At 39.2% G+C, this 25222-nt stretch overlaps 1 protein-coding gene across 9 annotated transcripts in view; it reads left to right on the top strand.

Annotated features, from left to right (window-relative positions):
* Positions 1 to 20461, top strand: part of si:dkey-237h12.3 (teneurin-3) — a 135403-nt gene extending 114942 nt beyond the window's left edge. For 7 of the 9 annotated variants that reach the window (XM_025910178.1, XM_019364060.2, XM_019364070.2 and 4 more), the window contains 11 exons: positions 176 to 425; positions 2133 to 2153; positions 4543 to 4775; positions 6463 to 6617; positions 10371 to 11248; positions 12203 to 12378; positions 12791 to 13026; positions 13716 to 14012; positions 15670 to 17281; positions 18070 to 18200; positions 18780 to 20461. In XM_025910178.1, the coding sequence (XP_025765963.1) occupies positions 176 to 425; positions 2133 to 2153; positions 4543 to 4775; positions 6463 to 6617; positions 10371 to 11248; positions 12203 to 12378; positions 12791 to 13026; positions 13716 to 14012; positions 15670 to 17281; positions 18070 to 18200; positions 18780 to 19532 (4742 nt within the window). In that variant the 3' untranslated portion in view covers positions 19533 to 20461. The remainder of the gene's footprint in view (positions 1 to 175; positions 426 to 2132; positions 2154 to 4542; positions 4776 to 6462; positions 6618 to 10370; positions 11249 to 12202; positions 12379 to 12790; positions 13027 to 13715; positions 14013 to 15669; positions 17282 to 18069; positions 18201 to 18779) is intronic. The other 2 variants (XM_019364066.2, XM_019364074.2) reach the window with 1 other exon arrangement.
* Positions 20462 to 25222: the final 4761 nt, after the last annotated feature.

A 25222-nucleotide genomic window follows, 5' to 3' on the forward strand; every position in this document is an offset into this window, starting at 1 on the left:
TACCTCTTAGTTCTAGCTCTGTAGTTAACACCAAGCATGTTACCTAGAATGGTGAACAGTTCCTTTAAATACATTGTTTTAGCAGATATTTCTGTTTTATCTGGATCTGTCTGGCTAAATTTTCAATCCTGTAAATTAGTGTTGTTGGGTTTTTTTGTTCTTTTTTTCCCCTCAGGCATACTTTACAAAGGGAGTGGGGAGAACCAGTTTATCTCTCTCCAGCCCCCTGTGATTTCCACTGTTATGGGGAACGGACGGCGTCGAAGCATCTCGTGCCCCAGCTGTAATGGGCAGGCCCAAGGCAACAAGCTCTTGGCACCGGTGGCTCTGGCATGGGGTATTGATGGAAGCCTGTATGTGGGAGATTTCAACTACATCCGCCGTATCTACCCATCTGGCAATGTCACAAGTATCATGGAGCTGAGGTGAGGCTCATTTGTATGGGTTTTGTAATGCGCTAGATCCAGTTTACAAAGTCTGTCATGTATTATGCAACAACATATTAATTTCAAGATTTAACTGTTAACCCTTGAATTTATTAAACATAACTAAACTTGAATCTTCATTTAAGCAAACAGATAAATAAATAACTGCATATGCATCGCTCACATTTTTATAAGAAGAAGCCACATACTGTGCCTGACCCCAAAAGTGTGAACAAGAATATGGATCCCACATTTGTTCGGCGTGGAGAGGGAGACTGAAAGGGCATGGTGGACAGATTTTCAGTCACACAAATCTTTCCCCTGGCCGTAGAAATTTGAAATCTTTTACCAATCCATCTCCATAATTAGGAAAGACATCCTGTCTTCAGCGTGTAATTGGGATGATTTACGCCCTCATGCCAAGTTGGCTTTTCACAGCAATGACTCTGATTCGGCCAGTTGGCTTATTTCAGAGTAGCAGATGTTGATTAAATGTACATTGGACCGTCACCCTCCATGAGACACATACATGACAAACATATGAAAACTGCCTTAAGAGGACCAAGGTCACCACACTGTTGGCAGGTGGTTGTTCATGCACTGATTTGTGAGTTAATATTCGGGTTACAAGGGTGAATGATTCTTTAAAATCTAAGATGAGCAAGTGGTTGGGGCGAAAAAAGAAAAAAAAACCTCACCAGAAATGAGTCAATATACCTGCACAGGTATGGGTTAAGAGAGCATAGCTGTTGTGTTGGAAAGTGTAAAATAATATAGATGGGAAAAACGTGTGATGCAGTAAACAAGCATGCATGCTCAGCAGCCCGTCACTAGATAAATAATAGTTTAAGAAATGGTTTATGACTCTAAGCAACTATTTTACTCTGTTTACGGGAAGAGGAGCATAAAACACTACACTGAAGACTTGTGTTAGCCTTATTACATTTAGTCTGACATAAGGAAAAAGCAGTGTCTCTGTTCACAATAGATGGCAGTTGCAATACATAAACCGCATAAACCAGTGCAGCAGGAGAAAGTGCATGTTTCTTTGCCTAATGTGTGGTATCATTCATAGCTTGGAGAAACAGAAGTGGCTGAGTTCGCTTCTTTAGAGTTTTCTGTTCTCTCTCAAACATTCAGAGACTTTTTCAAACATTCAAAAACCAAAGTGGTTTGAGTTTCTGCTATGTGTCATGCAAGTTTCCTTGGTAACAGTACAAAAGTTATTCCCTCAACCTTTTTATGTAAAGTGCAACGTCTGTGTTGAGATTCTGCCTTCAGCAGTCAGTGTAGCAAAGGGCCAGAATCAATATTTCAATATGTGAGGTTAAAATTGAGAAAACCAGTGGTAATGTAGGATGATCGCAAGACTGCACGCTTTCCTCTCTGCGTCTACTTTCTGCCAAACTGTCACTCACTTCTCTAGTGGCTGTGTTGACTTCAGTGGGACTACTTTACACTCCTGTTTGTTTGTCTTTCTCCCTTTAATAGACTCTGTGAAGAAAAAGGCTATTTTTAAGCTTGTTTTAGTGTAAATCTGGCTTTTAATTAGCAATAAAATAGTCAAGCCTGATTCATTCCTATGATTAAGTAAAAAAAAATGAATGATTGGGTAAAAACCATCTTGAAAATCAAACTATCCCTTCAAGATGTACCAGTTTCATTGTCTTTTTCCTCTTTTTCTGCTTCCTTTGCATCCTATCATAGAAATAAAGACTTTAGACACAGGTAGGTGTATTGTCTTAGTGCATGTTTTGTTGTTTTCTTTCTGCATGTCATCATCCTTGTAAATATATGAATAACCTTCCCCTTTACAGTCGTCTTTAGCAGCAGTGATTACCATGTATAATTGTAACAGAACAATTATAGCTTGATTACATCTCAGCAAGATAAAGAGTGCACCGACTGTCAGAATTAGTGATTATTGACATAGTGTAAAACATTCAACTTTCATGCAAGTAATCACTACGTGTGACGCAGTCCAACTCGGAGCGCTGCAATAAACAGTATCATTGTGAAGCTTATGATTACATTTCCATCTGACAGATGTTCTCTTGTAGAGAGACTTACACAACTGCTTTGTATTCCTGATTAAGACAACAGCACTCTATCAAGCGAAGCTACGGAACACATTTCATACATTCCACTGGTGTAAGAGCAGGATTATGGAATATGCGTATGTGACTTTTTATATGAATTTAAGATTAATTTGCTTAACTCACCTGGTGGGCTTTAATTCTGTTTTACTTCTTGAATTCAGATTCGCTGTATTTCTCATTCAAGTGTCTCATTCAAACACTTGGGAGAGAGAAGGAGGGATATGTGGAATGGCATTTACAGATAAACCTGAAAAAAAAAAGAAGAGAGAGACAAGAGTCGGTTATAAATAAGGTAAAACAAAAAGGCAGTGAAGGGAGCACAGAGGCAGAGTGACGTGAAAGTCTTGACACCACAAGAGCTGCTGAATTCTGGATCAGTCAGACAAATCAGACTGCCTGCAGAACAATGCCAGCTACCAAGAGTTTGTGATAGTTTCATCAGAGGATGACTACCACCTGCGCTTGCACCTGGGACAGGTACGGTAAAACTTTAGAGCTACAGGGGAAGATGAATAATTTGAGAACCGACACAGTCGCTGGTTAATCCTATAGTCAAGCAGCAGCTTTTTTTTATTGTTGATGGCCTCGGCACAAATGATAAAATTTTATCACAAACACATGGCAAATCCTTTACAACTTACATTTCTAAAGGAAATGACCAAATAAGCTTCACAAAGGTAATATTTATTGTATGACCGTTTGATTGGACTGTATAACACCATACTGGTGTCTCCGTTATTATGTCCACCCCCTGAAGATTGACTGTAAAAGAAAGGGTTACTAATGTTTGACTTGTTGAATTCTTTATAGAACTTTGATAGCAGCCACCTATTTAGGGCATTTACTTTGACTCATAATAGCTGTCAAATTTTACGACTCCATCTTCATCATTTTACAAAGATGTTTCATTGCCACATTTATTTTGCCGTCACATTATCCACTTCCATTGCCGGCCAGCATTGAGAAAGGTACCATTAAGCTGGACTACAAGCAGAGAAGCCATGTTTACGACTGCGCTGTAAAGCACTCGCTTTTTCATGTTAACTGCCTCTGTTGTATGTATCCATTCTGCCTTAACAGTAGTTCTTAAATACTTCGAGTTTTTTGAAATTTGACAGTAAATCACAGTTTCGATAGCTTCTTTTTTAAAGTATAAATACCAGTCGATAGTGTGTTGTAAATTCGTTTGATTCTTTGTCCCATTATGTGACAATTGAATGCAAATAGAAACAAGAATTCATTAGTAGTTGCATGTTGTTAACAGTCATTTCTGTATTTCCAAAGGCTTCTTCCCACAGGGGAGTGATAGGAAATGAAATGATCTGCTGCACAAGTTGTCATTTGTGCTTTGTACACCGAAACCCCACTGCAGTGGTATCCTGTTGAATTTTGTTTGACTCCCATCTATTCAACCTTCTCTCTGTTTCCACTGTTTCATCCTCTGCTCTGCTCTTCTTTCACTGTTATGGAAATTTCTCACAGTTTCTTAAAACATTCAGAATAAACATTGTTTCTTGCTACCATTTACTTTACATGCACATGGCAATTTTTGCTATCTGGGTCTTAAGGTTTGTAATTTATGCAACAACTGGACCGAACAAAGTTACACTTAATTAGGAAATGAACACTCTGTATCACTGGTACTAATTAATGCCACTACACTTAAAATATATACTTTAATGTACTGCCTCTTGGATGTTCTGAAAGTACTTTCTACCTATAGTGCCTATACACCTATGCATGCAGATGAAACTACTTGAGAAATTCACTGTGCTTTTCATATTATTCTTAACTCTTAATGGGGGGGTTTCAGAGAGAAAAATCAGGCTAAATTTCATCAGGGTTAGTTGAAGTTTAGAGGTAGATTGTGGTATTTCAGATATTAACGCGTCGATCACATTTTAGGAGCAAATTGTTGCCATTAAAGTACAATCTGGCTGGACTGTTAGAAAAAGGCTTTTAAAGAAAAAACCTTTCTCCAATTACAGTATATAACTGAGTTATCATCTTGAATGCAGTAACAACCCAGCACACCGGTACTATCTGGCGACTGATCCAGTAAGCGGGCAGCTGTATGTGTCGGACACAAACTCCCGGAGGATCTACCGACCGAGAACTTTGGCTGGAAGCAAGGATCTGCCGTCAAACGCAGAGGTGGTAGCGGGAACCGGCGAACACTGTCTGGCATTTGATGAGGACCACTGTGGCGATGGAGGCAAAGCTCCAGAGGCCTCTCTCACTGGACCCAAAGGTATAATTTAAAACTAATGAAGATACTGTAGTCAAATGAAGGGGCTGAACACATTGATGAGTTTCTCATTCAGGAGTGGCATCTGCTAGATTTAAACTTGTGCTTTGGGCTCTGTGCCAAGAACCGGCTCACTGATTTTAATGAATGAAATTTGGTTGTGATTCATGTGTTATCAATTCAGATTACTTCTATACAACTAAGAAAAACAGAGATTCTTTGTTAATTAAGGCTCTGCACTGCTACTCCCAATCAAAGAAGTTGTTGCAGAGCTGATTTTGAATATTGGTATATTGCTTTTAAAATCCTTAGAATTATTACTTTGTTTCTTAAAGAGGCTTTTTTTTTCTCCCACAAAAAGCTCCTGCTGTCAGAAACCCACTCTACACAACCTGCTGTCCACATTCAAATATCACATGGTCATTAGTGGCGTGATTGCTCACTTTTCCATAAATTCTTCTGGAAGAAAAGGCAAGGATGAATTGTTGTGCACTAGTTGTTGCCCACTCTGAATGCCAACTGCAATAGCTCAGCTTCAGCTGGGTGATAAAGGCTTGAGCGGAGGCAATCTGAGGGAGCGACTCTAATGATGGAGTGGGTGGAAGCCGGGACCATAGAAGAAACAGCAGATGGCTCCTTTTTTTCTCCTCTCAGACATGTGCTGAACTCTGCTCAAATGTGACACTTTTCATCTGTCTGAGAATCTCAGACTGTCAAATAGCCAGCTCCCAAGGATTCACCGTGGGCTCCCTCGGCTCATCAATGTTTTAGCAGAAAGCAATCTTGTGCAGACCTAGCCACAGGTCAAACCAAATCACTCACCTTCCATAGAAGCTTTTAAAGACTTCATTGAAAAAGAAATAATACTCTGGAGGTAGAAGTGAAGTTATAGTATGTTCAGACCAGTAGAAGTCCTTCAGAAAACTATAGATCATGCTAATTACAACAACCTGAAATCTCAGAAATTAAATTTAAATTGTAAATAGAAAAGCACAGAATGTTTAAATCTCTGAATGTGAAGTATGGCCAAGGTCTCATATTAAACAGCACAGTGGCATAGAAAGTGATGTGGAGGCTTGCATAGTCTGTTAATGTATTTTCCCAGTTTGGGACAAATGGTTATTGCAACTCCACACTGGCTTGGCTCCAGCTTACGACTCTGAGCTGACTCTCAATCACCGAGACAATTTAGTCCACAGTTGTCACCGAGGCAACTGCCTGTCTTTCACCTCTTTCATCTAAAACTGTCTAAAGCTGTCATTTTCATTCCCCTGCTTATTTATTTCTCAAATGGTGTGCAGATTGTTGATGATTGCCGACGTCAAAAAAAATCTCCACAAAGCACCACTCATTGACATCCCTACCTCCCGAGGTCTCTTTTGGACAGGAGGGTTACGAGACAAGGCAAAGTGCATATATACCGTATGAATACAGCCTTTCCCACTTCTGCCTGTGAAATTATTTAATACCAGAAAAGCAGACTGTGAATTATTGATGGCTTTGCTTTTTGCAGTGACCTGAATAATGGGAAGGCAAGCTTGACACATGTATCCATCGTGTTCTGTCCACTGAGTCATGCAGGCATAGATGCAGCATATCTACCATGTTTTTTTTTTTCTTTCCTGTTATCACAAGCTTTTTCCTTTGCACTTCTATTCTCCATTCTCTCCCTCTCACCTGTTTTCAACAGGCATTGCAGTGGACAAGAATGGGCTGATTTATTTTGTTGATGGCACCACAATCAGAAAAGTGGACCAAAACGGCATCATCTCCACTTTCCTCGGTTCGAATGACCTGACATCGGCTCGCCCTCTGACCTGTGACAATAGCATGGACATCAATCAGGTGACTTAAACACAGAAGTGCCAGCCGGTTCTTAGTATGACCAGTATGGTGCACCCATCATTGTACCCCTTCAGTCTGGTTACTGACATGCAGTGTTGTATGACTGCTCTGTATGATATGCTGTATAATTGCATACTGTACATGCACTATGACTACTGGTTTTCAAGAGAGCGCTCTGTATAAAGGCATGTTTCCTTTGCCAAGGGCAATTCTTTGTGTGTGTCAGTAACCAGGACTAAGCAAAAATTATGAAGCCGTATTTCATGAAAACGTGTTGTAGAGGTGGAGAATAAGAAAAGGACACATTCAATTTTTGTGGAGAAAAATGTGAAATAGGGCATTAGCCTTGGCAGTGTCCTCCTTCTTCTTTTTTTTACATTTTTTTTTAACCTCAGCATCTATATTATTATCAAGAATCCTCCAAACTCTTAGGTAAAATAGCTTTTTTACATGCAGCTCGCTCTTCCTGGAACCTTTTGCAATTAAATTTGAAATTGCAAAAACTGCTCTCTTTCAGGGAATGGAAATCATTGCTGTAGAAAGTGTATGCACTCTTCTGGCTGCTAATATTTGGTAGTATATTAGAATCTGGATGTTTTAGCATAATTCATTTATTATTTGATGGCATTAAATCAGTCTTATTTGTGCTGGTGGTTTTAGATTGCCACTTAGGCTGTCTGTTTTTCACAGATGTAATCTTTGAAATTATTCTTACTGGGAACTTTCTTCATGGTTTAATAATTCTGTTTTTGTGTTATTCTGCAGTTTAGAGTTATTTTGTGTCACCTGCTCTGTGATGTGGTTCTGTAACATTTTAATTACAGCATCTTGGTCAAGAGTCTTGGACAAAAAGGAGACTTTAAATATATGTACAGAGTTCCAGCTTATACAGCTGAAAAAAATAAAAAATAAAAAAAGCAGTCAACTCAAAACAGTAAGATCGGTGGAATAAATTTACATTCCTAGAACAGCAACATTATGAGGTGCTTGCTGAAGAAAGAAAGAGAAGACGAAAATGCTACTGTTTTTTGGCTCTCTCTCGCTCTCTTTGCACTCAATCCAACACGAGCAGAGCATTTTCTCTGAAAGTACAGGAGGAAAATGTGTGCAAGGAGGAGGATGGGATTTTGCAGGAAGTGGAAACATGAAGTGTTTATTGAAGAGATGAGTTTTCAGGTCACGGCAGAAGATATGGAGGGAAGAATAATTACTCAGTTTGGGGGGCTTGTTTTGATGTGGCTGGAGCTGAATTAGTGTTTAGTGTTCCACTAGAAATTCTCAGCATTGAGGACACTTACACCGCACATGATAATGAAGCAGCACTCGGTAGCAGGCTTGCTGCACATAAAACCTTTTCTTTGGCAGTACCTGAGGAAGGCCGGCTTTGTCCGACAAAATTTACTGCCTACCTGGGGTGACATAAAAGCGGCACCCTGTCCCTACGCAATAGGTTAAAGAATTACAATACCATGACACCTCTTGTGCAGATTCCCTTGCTTAAACATTAATATCTTTTCTCATCTGGCTCCTTTAGTGTTTCATACCAGACTTAAAATAAATAATGAAGAAAAATAAAAACCAAAAAAAGGCCTTTTATCATATGAAAATACAGGCATTCACATCCTCTTCTATACCCTGCTTCTGCAGAAAGTGAATTCTGAAGCGAACTAGCTGTTTAGAATCAAATAAGAGCAACATCAGACACTAAAACCTCTTTTTTGTGTGAACCTTCTATTTCTTCGTATTTTTTAACCTTTATTTAATCGTCCAAGTAGAAAGCTGTGTGGCAACAAACAAGCCATGAATGGCATGCTGTCTAACTTAAACATCCACCAGATAGCTAGCAGACAAAAAACATCAGTCAGTACGACTGCAAAACAAGAGGAGCGTGCATAAGCAGCATGAGATGTGAATAGAAGAATTTTTAGAGAACACCAGTAAGCAGCAGATTGGCAAAGCTAATGGTTCAGGAAACAACTTTGTGGGTCCATGAGACTGTCCGTAATAGAGTCCTTGGAATTTGACCTGTCTACTTTTAGTGGTTTTTTGCAAACCAGCCCAAAGTGTTTTCTTGTTCTTTTTAACTAACCAGATTTACATTTTGATTAGATTCCTAATGTTTTAATCTAGACCGGCTTACAAAAAGGCAGAGTACAAGGCTACAAACCAAACATGGCAATGGAAATTATCTACATTCACAACCAAAATAATTCCAAGAACAGATATCACAAGTGGTGTCCTATTAAGAGGTTAGATAATAAGAGAAACACATTTGAGTTTGGGAGAAAATAAAATGGCGTTTAAGGCAACTTAAGAACATTTTTAACATAAACAGAAGAGAAAGCAATCAGTGTTTGTGTACGCGTGTGGGTGGTGAACATGAAGCGGGTGAACATAAGAGAACATGGGGACAAAGGATTAAGCTTGTCACTTTTTGCTAATTAACCAAGTCATTTGGTGTAAGCCAGTAAAAACATGGTTTTGGCGAGACTGTGTGATCTTCAGGCATCCAAGCTAGAGAACTGGCTCAGTGCAGTTTTACTTCAGGCAGCCTCAAAGGCATCATGTTTTATTATTAATCACCCTGTGGAAAAGCACAATTCAGGAGTGTTTTGACAGTTTTAATGACACAGTTATGTATTTGAAGGCCAGACCAGTCATTTGTGCTGTTATAAATAAGCTTTTTATTCAATGACACATTTCTGACAAGGAGACTGTAATGGCTGGCTGTGGTTTTACAGTAGTTTTTGGATCATTATATACACCTATTATTATTGCAAGACATTGTTAATAATGATGTCACTTTAAATGTATGAATTATTTTTTAATTTTATTTATATTTAATCTGGTATGTTAAATTCATTACCCAGTCCCAGGTTGAAGAGCTCAGAGCTAATGTTATATCCCTTAGGTATTCATTCTCCTGGCCCATTAATATCATATGGTTTGTTCCAAGTTTGGGAGGAAAAAATAATAGAATGAGAGCTAATCCTTCCTGCATCACCGATATATCTTAAAATCATCACCAAAAAAAACTGATTAACAAAGTATATTTCAGCTGTGTAGATCTAAAACCTTGTATGGGAAAACAAGGTGATGGGATGGAGTCTTGTCACTGTGTGCTGAATGCAAAGGGGTGTCACATAACTACAGAACTGCACAAATGTATTTTCTGCTAGGACATCATTCTTTTTGGACAATACCAACCATGTAAACTTAAAATTCGTTTTACTGGACAGTACTTAATGTCCCCATGTAACTCAGTTTAAGAGGCTCATCAGATTTGCTTGACAGATGGTCAAATATTTTCAGAAATGCCCTTCCCCCAAAACTTTTCACCATCGATTTATGCACTGCTGTGTCTGTGCAACTTTCTGAAACTGACAATCCGCTGTTCAAAGCTAACTGTTTGAAGGTCAGAAAGAGGTCGGGGCTTCAACTTCTTTTTATCTAAGTCTTCATTCTTGGTACAACTTTGCTCCTTTTAATTAGAACAGACTCAAGAACTTTTTTATTTAGTGTGTGTGTGTTGGCATACCAAGAATTCTTTGTGGCTTCAATCTTCTCCTGACACATACTGTGAAAAACACACATCATAAAGTGCATTCTTATATATAAAAGAAATATAATTACTATGGGAAGAGCAAGCAAGTAACACTATAAATGTCAATGGAGAGAAATTGTCTGAAAATGTATACTGATGCAACATTGTCATTAGATGGGCTACTAATCTACTGATGACCTGTATTTCAGGTGAATTTGGAGTGGGCCACAGACCTAGCAGTTAGCCCAATGGACAACTCGCTGTATGTTCTGGACAACAACATAGTGCTGCGCATTTCAGAAAATGGTCAAGTCAGCATTGCAGCTGGCCGACCTACTCACTGCCCATTGGCTGGACTGGAGCGGGGAGTGGCTGGTGGTCAGAGGGCACAATTAACCCCTCTAGAATCCGCTGTTTCCATTGCCATATCTTACCATGGTGCCATCTACATAGCAGAGACAGATGAGCGAAAGATGAGCAGGATCCGGAAGGTTTCTGTGGATGGTGAGATAACGCATTTGGCCGGGGCTCCCTCCGACTGCGATTGCAAAAACGATGCCAACTGCGACTGTTACCAGACAGGGGATGGTTATGCCAAAGATGCAAGGCTCAATGCTCCATCTTCTTTAGTGGCAGCTCCAGATGGAACACTCTACGTGGCAGACCTGGGCAACATCCGCATCCGGGCCATTTCTAGAAACGGGCCAACTTCCAGTGCCAATACATATGAAGTGGCTTCCCCTGATGCCCAGGAGCTGTATGTGTTTGACAGCAATGGTACCCACCAACACACTGCAAGCTTGCTGACTGGTGACTTGAAATATACTTTCAGCTACAGCACAGAGAATGACATCACAGCTGTTACTGACAGCAGTGGCAACACCCTGAGAATCCGTAGGGATCCCAATCGCATGCCGGTGCGTATCGTCGCACCTGATAACCAGGTGATCTGGATGACCATGAGCACCAACGGTGGACTGAAGACACTCACAGCACAGGGTCAAGAGCTGGTACTTCTTACGTACCATGGTAATAATGGGCTGCTGGCTACAAAGACATCAGAGATTGGCTGGACAACATTCTACGAGTACGTATGATAGCAATTGGCAAGAACATTTTGTGGAAACCTTTCTGTTATTTCAAAGTGCTATATTGAGTTGGGTTGCTTTTAATTAAGCTTTCAGAATATGGAAACAGCCCATAATTATGATTACACACAGTTGTGCAGTACATCATGAAGTATAAAGACCAGTATGTTTGCCACATATGTTCTTGAATGTGTGTGTAATTCTGTGCATGGTCTCTCTCGTCTCACAGCTTAGTACAACTTTACTCTATAATTGGGAACCACAGTTACCTGCGAACTGCTTTAGGGTGCACATTTAATTGAAATCTAATTATAAAATTTGCCTCAGATAGCAAAATAGCCTAGTTTGACTTCAGTATCTCATTGCAAATTAAGTGTTTTATTCTTTTACTGAACCATGTTTAATAATGTTGTAGGTGACAGTAGTGATGGTGACATTAGTATGTTGGGTTAACAGGCGCACTTTAAAAGCAAAATGACCTGAACTGTATTTCATTATTTATTAGTCCATAATGACCGGGCTTTGTTTTGGTAGCATGGGCTACCAGAGATTGATTTTTTTCTCCCTTGTCTAATTTGCTGTCATGTCACATTATGCCATGAATGATATCCTCACTACAACTAAAAAAGCAGAATTCAGTTAAGATTATAATGGCACATCAATCATCCAAATAATTGAATTCATTACAAGTCTCTGTAATTTTTTTTATATGAACGTGATAGCTGATGAGATGTGTCACTCTCCCATATTAAATATTTGGATTTTGCCTAGGGTTTATACAGACATCCCTTCACTTATGCTCAGGAAATTGAACATGTGACATTTTAATTACAAGAAAGTCGATGGTTTTACTCAACGAGTATAAAAGAGCTGATAATTGAATGCACTGTGGCACTATGAGAGCCCTCATACATATCAATGCTTTGTCATTCGATGTCCTTTTTGTCAACCAGCTATGACAGTGAAGGACGCCTAATGAATGTGACGTTTCCCACTGGAATGGTGAATAACTTGTACACGGACCTATACAGCGCTTTGACGGTGGATATTGAAAGCTCCATGACAGAGGAGGAAATCAGCATCACAACAAATACCTCAACCGTCCGTGCCTTCTACACTTTGGCTCAGGGTAAGGCCTCGACTCGCATCATCCCAGCTCAGTTGGCTATTTTGTAAGTTGTTATTTGTCATTGTTCCAGGGGTCGGCGGGGCCATGTTGAGTAAGCTGAAGTCGTGTATCATTACGAAAGCCTGACAGACGACAGTGTAAATGATTACTCTCTCAGTGTGTGGGTTTGGGTGTCAGGGAGATGTATCAACCTTGTAACTAAGTGGTTTCTGCGCTCCGCCTGAGCCAGATGGCCCAGTTATTTTAGCACGTCATCCATGATCGTTCTTCATTTTAAAATGTACTAATTTGAAATGCTAAGAACTTGTAGCATCTTCACTGACAACCATTGATCACCCCAGAAGACTGTTAGTAACATCAGTTCCAGTGTGTAACTGCCTTAAAAGTTTCACTTTTTGTCTACTATCAACAGACCAGTGTAGAAGTAGCTACCAAGTGGGGTATGACAATTCGCTCAGGATTACCTATGCCAACGGGATGGACACCCACTACCAGACAGAGCCCCACATCCTGGCAGGCGCTGCCAACCCGACTGTAGCCAGACGCAACATGAGCTTGCCAGGGGAGAGTGGGCAAAACTTGGTAGAGTGGCGCTTCCGCAAAGAACAAGCCAGAGGGAAAGTTATCGTGTTTGGACGCAAGCTGAGGGTATGTTAAGGCTTTTCTTTAACTTTTTTTCCCTTGTGGCACATTTAGATAATCCAACCAACTTACTTGTGCAAAATCCAGATCAAACCATCCAAATTCATATTGGTGGCTGTGTCTCTGTCCTTATTATAACCTTGGAAAATATTTCTGCACTCTTTTCCTTCAATAGAGATTTATCAGTCACAACATTTACCCTGATGTAGAGGGTTATCAATATTCTAGTACTGTACATGACTCCTCCTTTTCTTACTCCTGCTTCCTAGAATCTGACATGGGTCTTATGATTTAAGGCACTTCATGAACTTAACTTGGGTGGTTACTTTGGCTCACGGTAATTTTTGTCTCCACTGAATTTAGGAGGTTGTGATTTAAGTGTACCTGAACGATCGCCAAAGTGTCTCTCAGTTTAATGAGCCTCGTGAAGGAGGTGTTAATCTCTGTGACAACTGTAGTAAAAAAATCTATGAATACAGTTTAAAGAGCCATCCTGACAAAGACCAGTGAAATCAAATCAAAGGATTTGTTCTTAAATTTGCACTGTTGTATAATCTGTCCTCATTTGTTATTTTCAAGCATCAAATCTGTATTATCACTAGTTTTAGGAGAAGTTGCCTGTTTATGTTATATTTATTTTGAATTTTTTGGTATAACCCAATTTTAACTTGTTTTTTTTATTCACACACCCCCAGGTGAACGGACGGAACATTCTTTCCGTTGATTATGATCGCACCCTAAGGACAGAGAAAATTTATGATGACCACAGGAAGTTCCTCTTAAAGATTATTTATGACACCGCAGGACATCCAGTTCTCTGGGTGCCCAGCAGTAAGCTGCTGCCAGTTAATGTCAGTCGCACAAGCAGTGGGCAGATCAGTGCCCTGCAGAGAGGTCCTACCACTGAGAGGCTTGAGTATGATAGCCAAGGCCGCCTGATTTCCAGGGTGTTTGCTGATGGGAAGATATGGAGCTACACCTACCTAGAGCAGGTAAGAAAATAACATGACTAGAGGAAGCAATATGCAAGATGCATTGTACAGCAGGCTCATCTGCATATATCACTACAGGGCGAGTCAAGCCCCTAACATAACATTATTTTGCAAGAAAAATCAGCTACAATTTCCCAAGTACCAGAGCTTATTATAGAGGGACTAGGCAATGACTTTGTCGTTTATAAGCTTTAGAATTAAAAATGTCCAGTTGGTTTCCCTGCGCAGGAGAATCTGGCACTTCCATCTATAACTACCATCCTATAACTCAACCCAGTCATCAAAATTCTGGGAGCAAAAAGACATGAAATGACTTAGTGATACTGCATTCTGGATACAGTCAATATGCAATAAAACAGTATACTCTTTAAATTGCTGTCTGTCTTACCAAGGTTCCACCAGTGAAAAAAATGCTGGGAGGCAATATTTATGTTTAATATTGTCCACAGTCTCTACAGAAGCAGTAACAAAATATGTACACTATTCCAAGGCCAGTGCTCAATTTTGCAATGTTAAAGAAGTTATCTAGAAATCACTGGATTCTTCAATTGCGCAAATACCTTTAAGGAATTCAGTTTAATAGAATTTGTGTGATCTTGCTAAATAACAGACAGCAATTAAATACCTCTAATACCTGAAACCTTCTAAAACTCTACAGCTCACCATCTGACTCCGTCTCCACTTGCTAAAATTACAGCTGGGTTACCAAAAACAAGCTGAATTCTTGTAAGAGTGTATTTATCACATATTAATTGGCAACATCTAAATAATGCATGCACTGCCTTCTAATGGTTTATTAATATGTTCGGTCTAAATCAAACCTGAACACTCAGGTTGCTGTAGTGTTTAAATTATAAGAATGTGCTTCATTGATCAATACCAATACATTATGACCAAACTCCATCTTAAAGAGTGTAATTTTGCACATGTATATTATGAAAAATTTACTGCAGGAATTAAAAATCTAACCTTTCAAGTGGTGCATGTCAAACAAGAAAGAGCAACTCGGTGCTATATCACTCTCTCCTTTTTTCCACATAAATATTCTTTAGTTTTTTTGCAGTGTTTTTAAAATTGCAGAGGGACGCTCTGCTACAAACATATGCAGAGATTTTTCTTAGCAGTCGCTGGCTGCATCCTTGTGTTGCGTGACCTGGAGCGGCCATGTCAACACTCTGACACAAGTAACACAGGAGGCTCAGGGAGCACAGGAAACCTCAGTGTAGCAACGGATGACTGGGCTTGACAATTTAACAGAAAAGAGTGGTAAATGCTTGGAAGGCAGGCCAAACTTCTTACTGCATCTACTGTAAATTAGGTAAAATAAGACTTTCTGGCTAAGAGGAGATAAAAGTAAATATTACTTCTATTTGTTGATGGCACAGTGCGTCATTAGCATGGAACTAGTTAAGGAGTAGATTTTTATTAATTTATGTATTTTACACTGTAAACATAAAGATTGTCACAGAGATCTATTTACTATTTTTTATTACCTTTTTCAATAATTAGACAATAGGCAGTACAACTAAAAACAGTAATACTACTCAGTGTATATTTCATATATCTTACTACACCCTGCTTGCACTCAGGATGTCTTGCATTTCAGAAATATTATCCAACTTAAGGAAATATTCCCTATTTTCTCTTTTCCTTTTAGTCCATGGTTCTCCTGCTTCACAGCCAGCGACAGTATATATTCGATTTCGACTCTCTCGACCGTCTTTCTGCTGTCACCATGCCAAGTGTGGCCCGCTACACCATGCAGACCATTCGTTCAGTGGGTTACTACAGGAACCTTTATCACCCGCCAGAGAGCAATGCCTCAGTAGCAGTGGACTACAGTGAAGATGGCCTCCTGCTGAGAATAGCTCACTTTGGCACAGGCCGGAGAGTCCTGTACAGGTACCGCAGGCAGAATAAACTGTCAGAGATCCTGTATGACAGCACAAGGGTCAGCTTCACCTATGATGAAACAGCAGGTGTGCTGAAGACTGTCAACCTGCAAAATGAAGGTTTCATCTGCTCTATTCGCTACCGGCAAGTGGGTCCCCTGGTCGACCGGCAGATTTTCCGCTTCAGTGAGGATGGCATGGTCAATGCACGCTTTGATTATACTTATGACAGCAGCCTGCGTGTCACCAGTGTACAAGGCGTCATAAACGAAACGCCACTTCCCATCGACTTATATCAGTTTGATGACATCTCAGGAAAGGTTGAGCAGTTTGGAAAGTTTGGGGTGATCTACTATGATATAAATCAGATCATATCCACTGCAGTCATGACATATACCAAACACTTTGATGCACATGGACGCATCAAGGAAATCCAGTATGAGATATTTCGGTCACTCATGTACTGGATTACTTTCCAATATGACGATGTGGGCAGAGTCACCAAGCGAGAGATCAAGATTGGTCCTTTTGCTAATACAACCAAGTACAGCTATGAGTATGATGTGGATGGCCAGCTCCAGACTGTATTCTTAAATGACAAAGTGATGTGGCGCTATACATATGACCTTAATGGAAATCTGCACTTGTTGAATGCAGGAAACAGTGCCAGACTTTTACCTCTGCGTTACGACCTGCGAGACCGCATCACCCGGCTTGGAGACATCCAGTATAGAATGGATGAAGATGGTTTTCTTCGTCAGAGAGGAGCAGAAATCTTTGAGTACAACTCTAAAGGCCTTTTGGTACGGGTTTATAGCAAGAGCAGCGGCTGGACGATTCAGTATCGTTATGATGGACTTGGCCGAAGAGTATCCACAAAGAGCAGCCTGGGCCAGCACCTGCAGTACTTTTATGCAGATCTGAGCTATCCGGCTCGAATAACACACGTATACAACCACTCAAGTTCAGAGATCACCTCACTCTACTATGACCTTCAAGGCCACGTGTTTGCTATGGAGATCAGCAGTGGAGAGGAGTTCTATATTGCTTGTGATAACACCGGCACACCTCTGGCTGTCTTCACAAGCAACGGCCTCCTGGTCAAACAGCTTCTATACACAGCATATGGTGAGGTCTACTTGGACTCTAACCCAGATTTCCAGCTTGTGCTCGGGTTTCACGGGGGTCTTTATGATCCTCTAACTAAACTGTTGCACTTTGGGGAGAAGGATTACGATATAATGTCTGGAAGGTGGACCATTCCAGATGTTTCTGCTTGGAAAAAAATTGGCAAAGAGCCAGTCCCTTTTAATCTGTACATGTTCAGAAATAACAACCCCATCAGCAAAGTCCATGAAGTTAAAGAATACGTTGCAGGTAAGATGTGCACCTGAAGCTGCTTGTGCTATTGCAACAATTGCTATTATTTTCATGATTGATTTTTTTGCCAAGCATGTTTTTCTTTTTATCAAGAAGCAGCAAGAAAAAGCAGATATTTGGCAGCTTTTCCTGAAAAACATGAAATTGCCAGTTAATTTTAAGTCTAATCCATAATCTGCTAAACAGCTGTGATGATTGTCATTGATCTGATGATCCAATTTAGCTTTATTAACATCTGAATATTGTATGTATATTCACAGAAGCTATTAATTTATTCAATATGCAGTTTTCAAAAGCATCAAATTAACAAGCGTTAAACATGTACTAAAATGAGGGCTCAAGAAATTCAGTCTCACTAAAGATCAGTCTGAGATGGAATCACAGCAGCCATGACACCAATATGCTATCTCACTATATTAATTGTGGAAAATATCATGTTTCTTTACCAGATTCAATTCAATTCGATTTTCAATTCTCAATTCAGTTTTATTTATATAGTCCCAAATCACAACAGTTGCCTCAAGGCGCAGCTGATGATAAGTCTCACAGGGAGTTACAAATATCCTCTAGAATATTTGTCCCCAGGACCACATTTTGGCATCATGAGAGAGACACACACACACACACACACACACACCCACGCACCGTCACTGTGTCAGCACGTTTAAACTATACCAGCCATGCTCTTGCAGCTAGTTCATTTACAAATGTTTAACTATAGTTAGAACTTTAGATTTTAACCTTAATTCCTTTTAATTGTTTTATTGTTGATTTCCTTTTTTCAGACGTTAACACCTGGCTAGTAACTTTTGGTTTCCATCTTCACAACACCATTCCTGGTTTTCCAGTCCCAAAGTTTGACTTGAGCATGCCATCGTATGAACTGAGGAAGAGTCAGCTGTGGGATGATCTGCCGGTGGGTAAAATTAATGTCTCTCATACATAACTGAACCCAAAATAAGCTGAAAAGCAACTGAGACAAAACCTTTGCTTTTAAAGATGACCAGATTACAAAAAAGGTGTTAGTTTTTTTTCCTCCCATTGTTTTCCTTTTACCTCCGTATTTTGAAGCTGCCATTTCCTAATTGGACTGCATTGCATTTCATAGAAAATCAGTTTTAATTGGGCCATATTTGCATAATAATAAACAGAAAATAAGGAAAAGTTTTCTTTGCGCTGTCTGGGTTTAGTTACGAGCTGCACACATTTTAATGCTGTCTAATTTTCTAAATAATATTCTGGTGTCGCTACTGTTAAAACTACTTTTTGATGCTTGGCTCCTTTGGTCTAAGGCCTTAACACAAAAAAAGTGTTGCAGTAAAATTGTCATGGGGGATTTATCTACTTTTGGCTTGAGAACACAGCTTGAAAACACCATTATCTTGGATGGGGATGAAAAACTCTCTGAAGCAGAGCAGTAGCTGGTTCTAAATGGCCTGGAGAGTCAGGTTCTGCCATGTTCAGGCATTAACGTTTCACTGCACTTTTCCTACAGTCTATCTCTGGGGTCCAGCAGGAAGTAACCAGACAAGCACACTCTCTCTTGTCATTCGAGCGGCTGCCAGAGGTCCATCTCAATAGAGGTCGGAGAGGTGAAAAGTCTTGGCTGTGGTTCTCAGCTGCAATGTCTCCCATCGGAAGGGCTGTTATGTTTGCCATCTACAAGGGCAGTGTCCACACTCACACACTCAACGTGGCCAGTGAGGACTGTATCAAGGTTGCATCAATCCTCAACAATGCTTTCTATCTGGAAGACCTCCACTTTACTATAGAAGGGCGAGACACCCACTACTTTGTCAAGCCAGGCCTTCCAGATGCTGACCTTGCTGCGTTACACCTCACTAGTGGACACAAGACTCTTGAGAATGGTGTCAATGTGACTGTTTCCCAGTCCACCACAGTCATGGACAGTCGAACTCGGCGATTTGCAGATGTGGAGATTCGTGCTGGTGCTCTGGCTTTCCATATCCGCTACGGATCCACAGTGGATGAGGAGAAAGCGCGAGTTATCGAGCTTGCACGTCAGCGTGCCCTGGCAGGCGCATGGGCCAAAGAGCAGCAGCGAGTGAGGGATGGTGAGGAAGGGGTTCGCCCCTGGACAGAAGGGGAGAAGAGGCAGCTTCTGAGTAGTGGCAAAGTTTTGGGATATGATGGGTACTATGTGCTTTCCATCGAGCAGTACCCAGAACTAGCAGACAGCACTAATAACATCCACTTTCTTCGGCAAAGTGAAATTGGGAAGAGGTAACAATACCAGGTGTACTTTCTGCCAAAGAGACTTTGTTTTGGTGGAGACACTCCAGTCGACAGAAATAAAAGCAACTTTAATTAATAGTTGCTGGTGAGTGCCCTGAGTGTTATTGTGTTTTTGTATAAAAATAGAAAAAAAAGGAACAAAGAAAAAAGAAAAACAAAAGAGGAGAAAAACAGAAGTAGTTAAAAACAATGCTGTGCATTGTGACCTGGACACTACAGAGTAAATGTTCAACTACGCTACGCCTTAACATGGCAGTTACAGGTCAGTTCCTCTGTAGCACAAGCCTTCTGGACTCTGAAACAGAGGAATAGTGGTGTCTTTAAGGAATCAGTGAGCTAATTTAGGTGTTTGGGTTTTTTGGTTTTTTTGTTGTTTTCATCAAGGAAAGTTGGGTCAACAAATTATTGTAAGAGCAGAGGAAATGTTTACATTATGCATATCTGCACTTCTCTAGAAGTACCAGGCTCGTGGGTGCAGTCCCAGAGCAAGCAGTGTCCTTGAGTATTTGTTTTGTTTTGTTTTGAAATCAGAGACTTCTGATTATAGAAATATTCTCACCAAACAACCACTATGTATACCAGATTTAGCACTGTAAACATCAAAATGTCTTATTCTTGTTGAGATAATTTTAAACAGAAAAAAAAAGAAACGTGTTTAAATGCGGTACCTGATATTCATTGTGAGAAAAAAAACAAAAAAAGAAAAAAAAAACAACAACAAAAGGACAGCAGAGGTTTGAAGAACTTTGCCCGGTGGGACAAAGCACAGCTTTGTCTTGGATAGCACAGGGACACCACATTTTGTAAATTATGCAAGAGTTTTATGGCATTTTTTTAAGAAACTGAATAAATGTCTGTACTAGTCATCTTAACAGTAATTTATGTTGTGTTTATACATAAATAAAGTCCAGCTGATTTTTATTTTCGTTCTTTTAGTTTTATGTGAGACATTGATTCAATATATATATATATATATACATATATATATATTTTTGTCATTCTTTCAAATACAGCTAATGTGGGGCTTCTTCACAATGCTCTGTTTAAGTAAGTAACAGAAACCTGTGCATGTGGTGACAAGTATTTAGAAGTGGTGATGTATCTATAACATGCAGTCAACTATTACTTCCACTAAATTTAATGTTTATTGGGCATAATGCCTTTTGACTTGGCTTTCCTGTCCAATGAATAATTCATCAACACAAATATTTCATGAACCCATCTCACATAAACAACGTTACAGTGGATAAAAATATAGATCACATCCATGTTCTCGGTAGGTATCATTTTTTTGAATGTTAAATGCACTAATTAAAATGATATTGGGGTTCTTTCGGGTGTGTTGTTTTTTAGATTTCTGAAGTGAGACTTTTTGATATTAAGGGTGTTCATCAGCAATGTTAGGGCACTTGAACTGGTAGCTAAAAACAACAACTGAAAGAATTTAAAATATAGGAAAATTACCCTTGGGGGAAATCTAGTTTGCTTAACTGAAGCAATGTAGAGAAAGTAGTTTTAGAAAATTTAGCATAACAGAAAATAGGCTTATCAGGGGGAGTTTGTTATTGCCTTTTTTGGTCTGACAGTGTTTTAGTTGTAATTGTTAAAAATGTCAAAAACATTTGAAACTACACAAATCACTGTGCAGATATAGGTGAAAATAAACTACCATCGAGCTACTGCAACACATAATCAGACTACTGCTAATCAGACGCTGATTTGGAAATCTTCAGAAGCATTCCCAAATAGCAACATATGAAAAGCACTAGTATTCCAAAATAAAATAAAAGCAGTGCCAAAACCCCATCAAATTCTCAAATTAGATTAATGATTTAAAATAAATCTTCTGAGCTACAAAGCCCTAGAAGACAAATGAAGCATTACTTTGAAGTCAGCTGCTCGAAGGCATTCTGAAGTATGTAAATTGCTGAAGAAATTTTAAGTTTAATTAAGCTGAAGTATAGACAGTTGACTAAAAGTCTAGTCAGTCAGCGTCATAATCACAAAGGATAAATTTGCGTGTGAACATAAAAAGCTTATTTTCTCAAAATTACATTTAGGCTGTGATCACCTTTTCCGGTGTTTTTCATCAAAGCACAGAAGAGTTTGGATGTTGGAATGTATAAGTCTGAAAATAACCCCTTCATATGAAAGTGATTTCTTTTTCGTGGTAAACTTCAAACAGCATTTCAAACCAAATGGGAGCAGAATATTCTTTGCTCAAAAGTTGTTTTACACTGTTGTTTTTGTCCTCCTCTCAGCTTCTCTGCTTCCCCCAGTTTCTTTATATGTTGTTGGGGGTTTTTTTTCTCCATTTAAAATATTTTATGACACACACAGCCCAACAAAGGTGCATCTCTTTTAATGTTTCTCAGCACAAAATCTGAAATACATGCCTTCAAAGTTTTCATCAGAATCCCTTTGGGTATATCACCCCCATTCACTGCCAACTTTTAATGAAATGTTTTATTAAAGTTCCCCTGTGAGCCATCGTCTGTTGTTCTTCACGTTGAAATTATAGTGAACTTATACGAACCCCCATTTGTTTTGATATATCCATACAAAGCATTTCAAACCCCTGCTGAAAAAAACAAAACATAACGGAATTCTAATGCAAACTTGACTATGCCAAATATGAAGTATTCAAATCTTTCATTCTCTTAAAAGCCCTCTGATGCTCCCTAGTGGTACAAAGCACATAGTTCAGAAAGTCATCCGGCTGACCTGCTTTATCGCAGCACACTTGTTATAACAGCAATTATTACTGTTCCTACAGAAGGGTCAGAAAATATTGTTTCTTTGAGGTCCAACTTCAAATAATTTGGTGAAATTCTAGTGATTAGTTAGCCAGATGTTGGGAGGGAAACACTCCAGGTTAATTTAAAGAGACATCAAATGGAATAGTTAAACTAGTAATATTGAAATGAACGCCAGTACTGCTGCAGTATCACACTGTGACCACACTGCCAGAGCAACAGTGCGGCATATCACTATGCAGTGCAACTAGCTCTACTTCAAAGGCTTACATAAAAGAGATGGCAGAACTTTGCAAGAACATCAAAGAACCAAAAGCATTGTGCAATAACCACATCAGAGCAATAGAGAAAAAAAAATCAAGCATGTTTCATAATTCCTTTTTTCAGATGGAGGTAGCGGTATGAGATCACACCATCGAACATGAAATGATTTCACACTCTACATGTCCCCTCTTGGATACCTGAAGATGAAACCAAAGATCATATGACACTTCAGTTTGACGTCAACTGGCTTGATTTATTTAGGTGGTTGATTTTGACTTTCAAGTGGCTCGGGGACTTTATATCAAAATAGCTGTTACAGTACTGAAGAAATATCTACAAGTATAAATTCTGATTCAAGTCTAGAGATGTAGGGAATTGAAGCAAGCTTTGACAAAAATCTCCTCTCCTCAGATTCATATAAAATCATCTGACAAAAAACTGAGACTAAAGACAGCTGCAGTAATTTAAAGCGAAGGTGAATTTACAGTAGCAAAGCGGCGAACGTCGATGCGATGTTAAATATGTGCAATCATGTTCATCAACCGAGCTTATTAGATAATTATGAGCACATTAATAATCAACAGACAGAGCTCTCTAATCATGTTTTAGTAAATAAAATAAGGCGTATCCGGCAATCACTTCATCAAGGACAATGCACATTTTAAATCTTAAATGTCCAGGGGGAAGTTAAATTTAAACATGTAGTCCGTGACTCATAAAAGATCTGTTTTTTTCCCCCTTCTGCCAACAAGCACACAAGCGAATGCAGTTTCATTATTGTTTTTACTCACTTTGAGCTGTCAACTCGTCGAGCTTCCGTTTGATGAAAAATCAACAGGACCTGTAGAGATAAAATCAGATTGATGTGTAACAGTATTTTTGGCAGGATTTCCAAATGCACACAGGGAAATTTGACTGAACTTAAATAGTAGTGACTCAAAAAAGGATCAAACAGGTGCAATTTTTCTAAAGGAAAATGTTTGAGCTAACAACAGAAACAGAAGGTAAAATATTAGAGTGTATAAATATTTTCTTTGTGATGTTTGCCACTTAGAGGATGCCTACAGCAAAAAGAACAGTTATTACTTAATCTGTTTTGCTACATTTTTTAATACATTTTTTGCTACATTTCAATTATAAATGCACTGTTTAACTGTGAGGATAAAGAGTCCAGTGATTTATATATGAAGGCGCAGCTGAAGACAAAGATGACATTGATTTATTCCAGGACTTTATACCTGTTAAAGGACAGGGAGAAGAGAGGGGGTGGATAGAGATGGTTAACTTTCATTTCACATGGCAGTGAGAACAAGAAAAGGATTTATCCCTGCCTTTTTTAATTAGTAACTCAGTCTCAGTCTGACTCAGTAAGGCATGTCATAATACATGTCGTATTTGTGAGACTTGAAAATGTACCGTAATAGGTCTCGTGTCTTCACAAACATCTCATCCACTGTAGCCGTTTCTTCACCAGCATCCCATTCATCCCAACTAAATGAGAACAAGAACAAAGGATTTTTGGGGTTCTTGCTGCTCTTCTTGTTCAGCGTGAAGCCTTATAATGCTAGGCTTGTACCATGTCCCAATTCAGAAATAGCTGCTTGTTATCATTCCTCTGATCTTCTGAGAACTGTTGCGCACGCTGATGGGACTACTTGGTAAGTCTGCAAAGAGTGTTGGTAAAAAAAAAAAAACGAGGGAGCTAATGATCTCAGGGACGATTTAGAGTGAGTGGACTGTGGATTCTTAGTTTCACGCGGATGAAACGGAGTTCACTGTTGTTCAAAAGGACTCTGTGTGTGTTGTGATGTGGCTCGGGTAGTGGGGAGCAACAGAACTATTTTTACACAGACCATGTGGATTGTGAGAACAACAAATATTTCCCATGTGTATGGCAGCTATTACAGTCTGACATGAATGACATTTTCAGCTTCCAACAAGCAGTGGACAAAAACACGCCGTCTCTTTAAGGTATGTATATCGCTGAACCTCATTCATAAGAAGAAAAGTACTTAAAGGAGTACTATAAGAATACATCATGTGCACTCTGTGCACTCAGTAACTTTAAAACCACACATTTCCAATCTTCGCCAACATAAATAGAATATTAACCAGATTGCAAATATTTACAGCTGAGTTCAATGACATATAGATTGTCATCAGGGATTTCTCATGACTTCCACACTAATACAGAAGGTCATGAAAAATCAGATATAAAAACAGTTGCTATAACAGGGTTATAAACAAATTATTTCATCACAAGAAAAAACAATCTTATGATGCAGAAAATATGTAATATACAGTCTCTACCAGGCTTTGCTTAACATAAAGAAAACCCTTAGAAAGCTACAATTAAAAAAATATTGCCTCACCAGGACCCAGACTTATAAGATACATTAAAAACTAAAAGAAAAAAAAATACAATGGAGAATACATATATACACTTTTCGTTCTCTGTCTGTGATGCAGAAATGAGCTTGTGAGTGTTTTAAGCAGTCGGGTAAAGCAACTTCTGAACTACGTGTATTTCTTACAGCCTTTTTTTTTTTTTTTTTGCTGGATTCAAATAATCCAATAAAAATGAACTGTATGAACCGGCACTAAAAGCTGGGGGGAAAAAAGCATTCTGGCACCTGTGTGTGTCAAAAAGAGACTGTAACTT

Source organism: Oreochromis niloticus, linkage group LG2 (assembly GCF_001858045.2).
Source record: "Oreochromis niloticus isolate F11D_XX linkage group LG2, O_niloticus_UMD_NMBU, whole genome shotgun sequence".
NCBI classification, from domain to species: Eukaryota; Metazoa; Chordata; class Actinopteri; order Cichliformes; family Cichlidae; genus Oreochromis; species Oreochromis niloticus.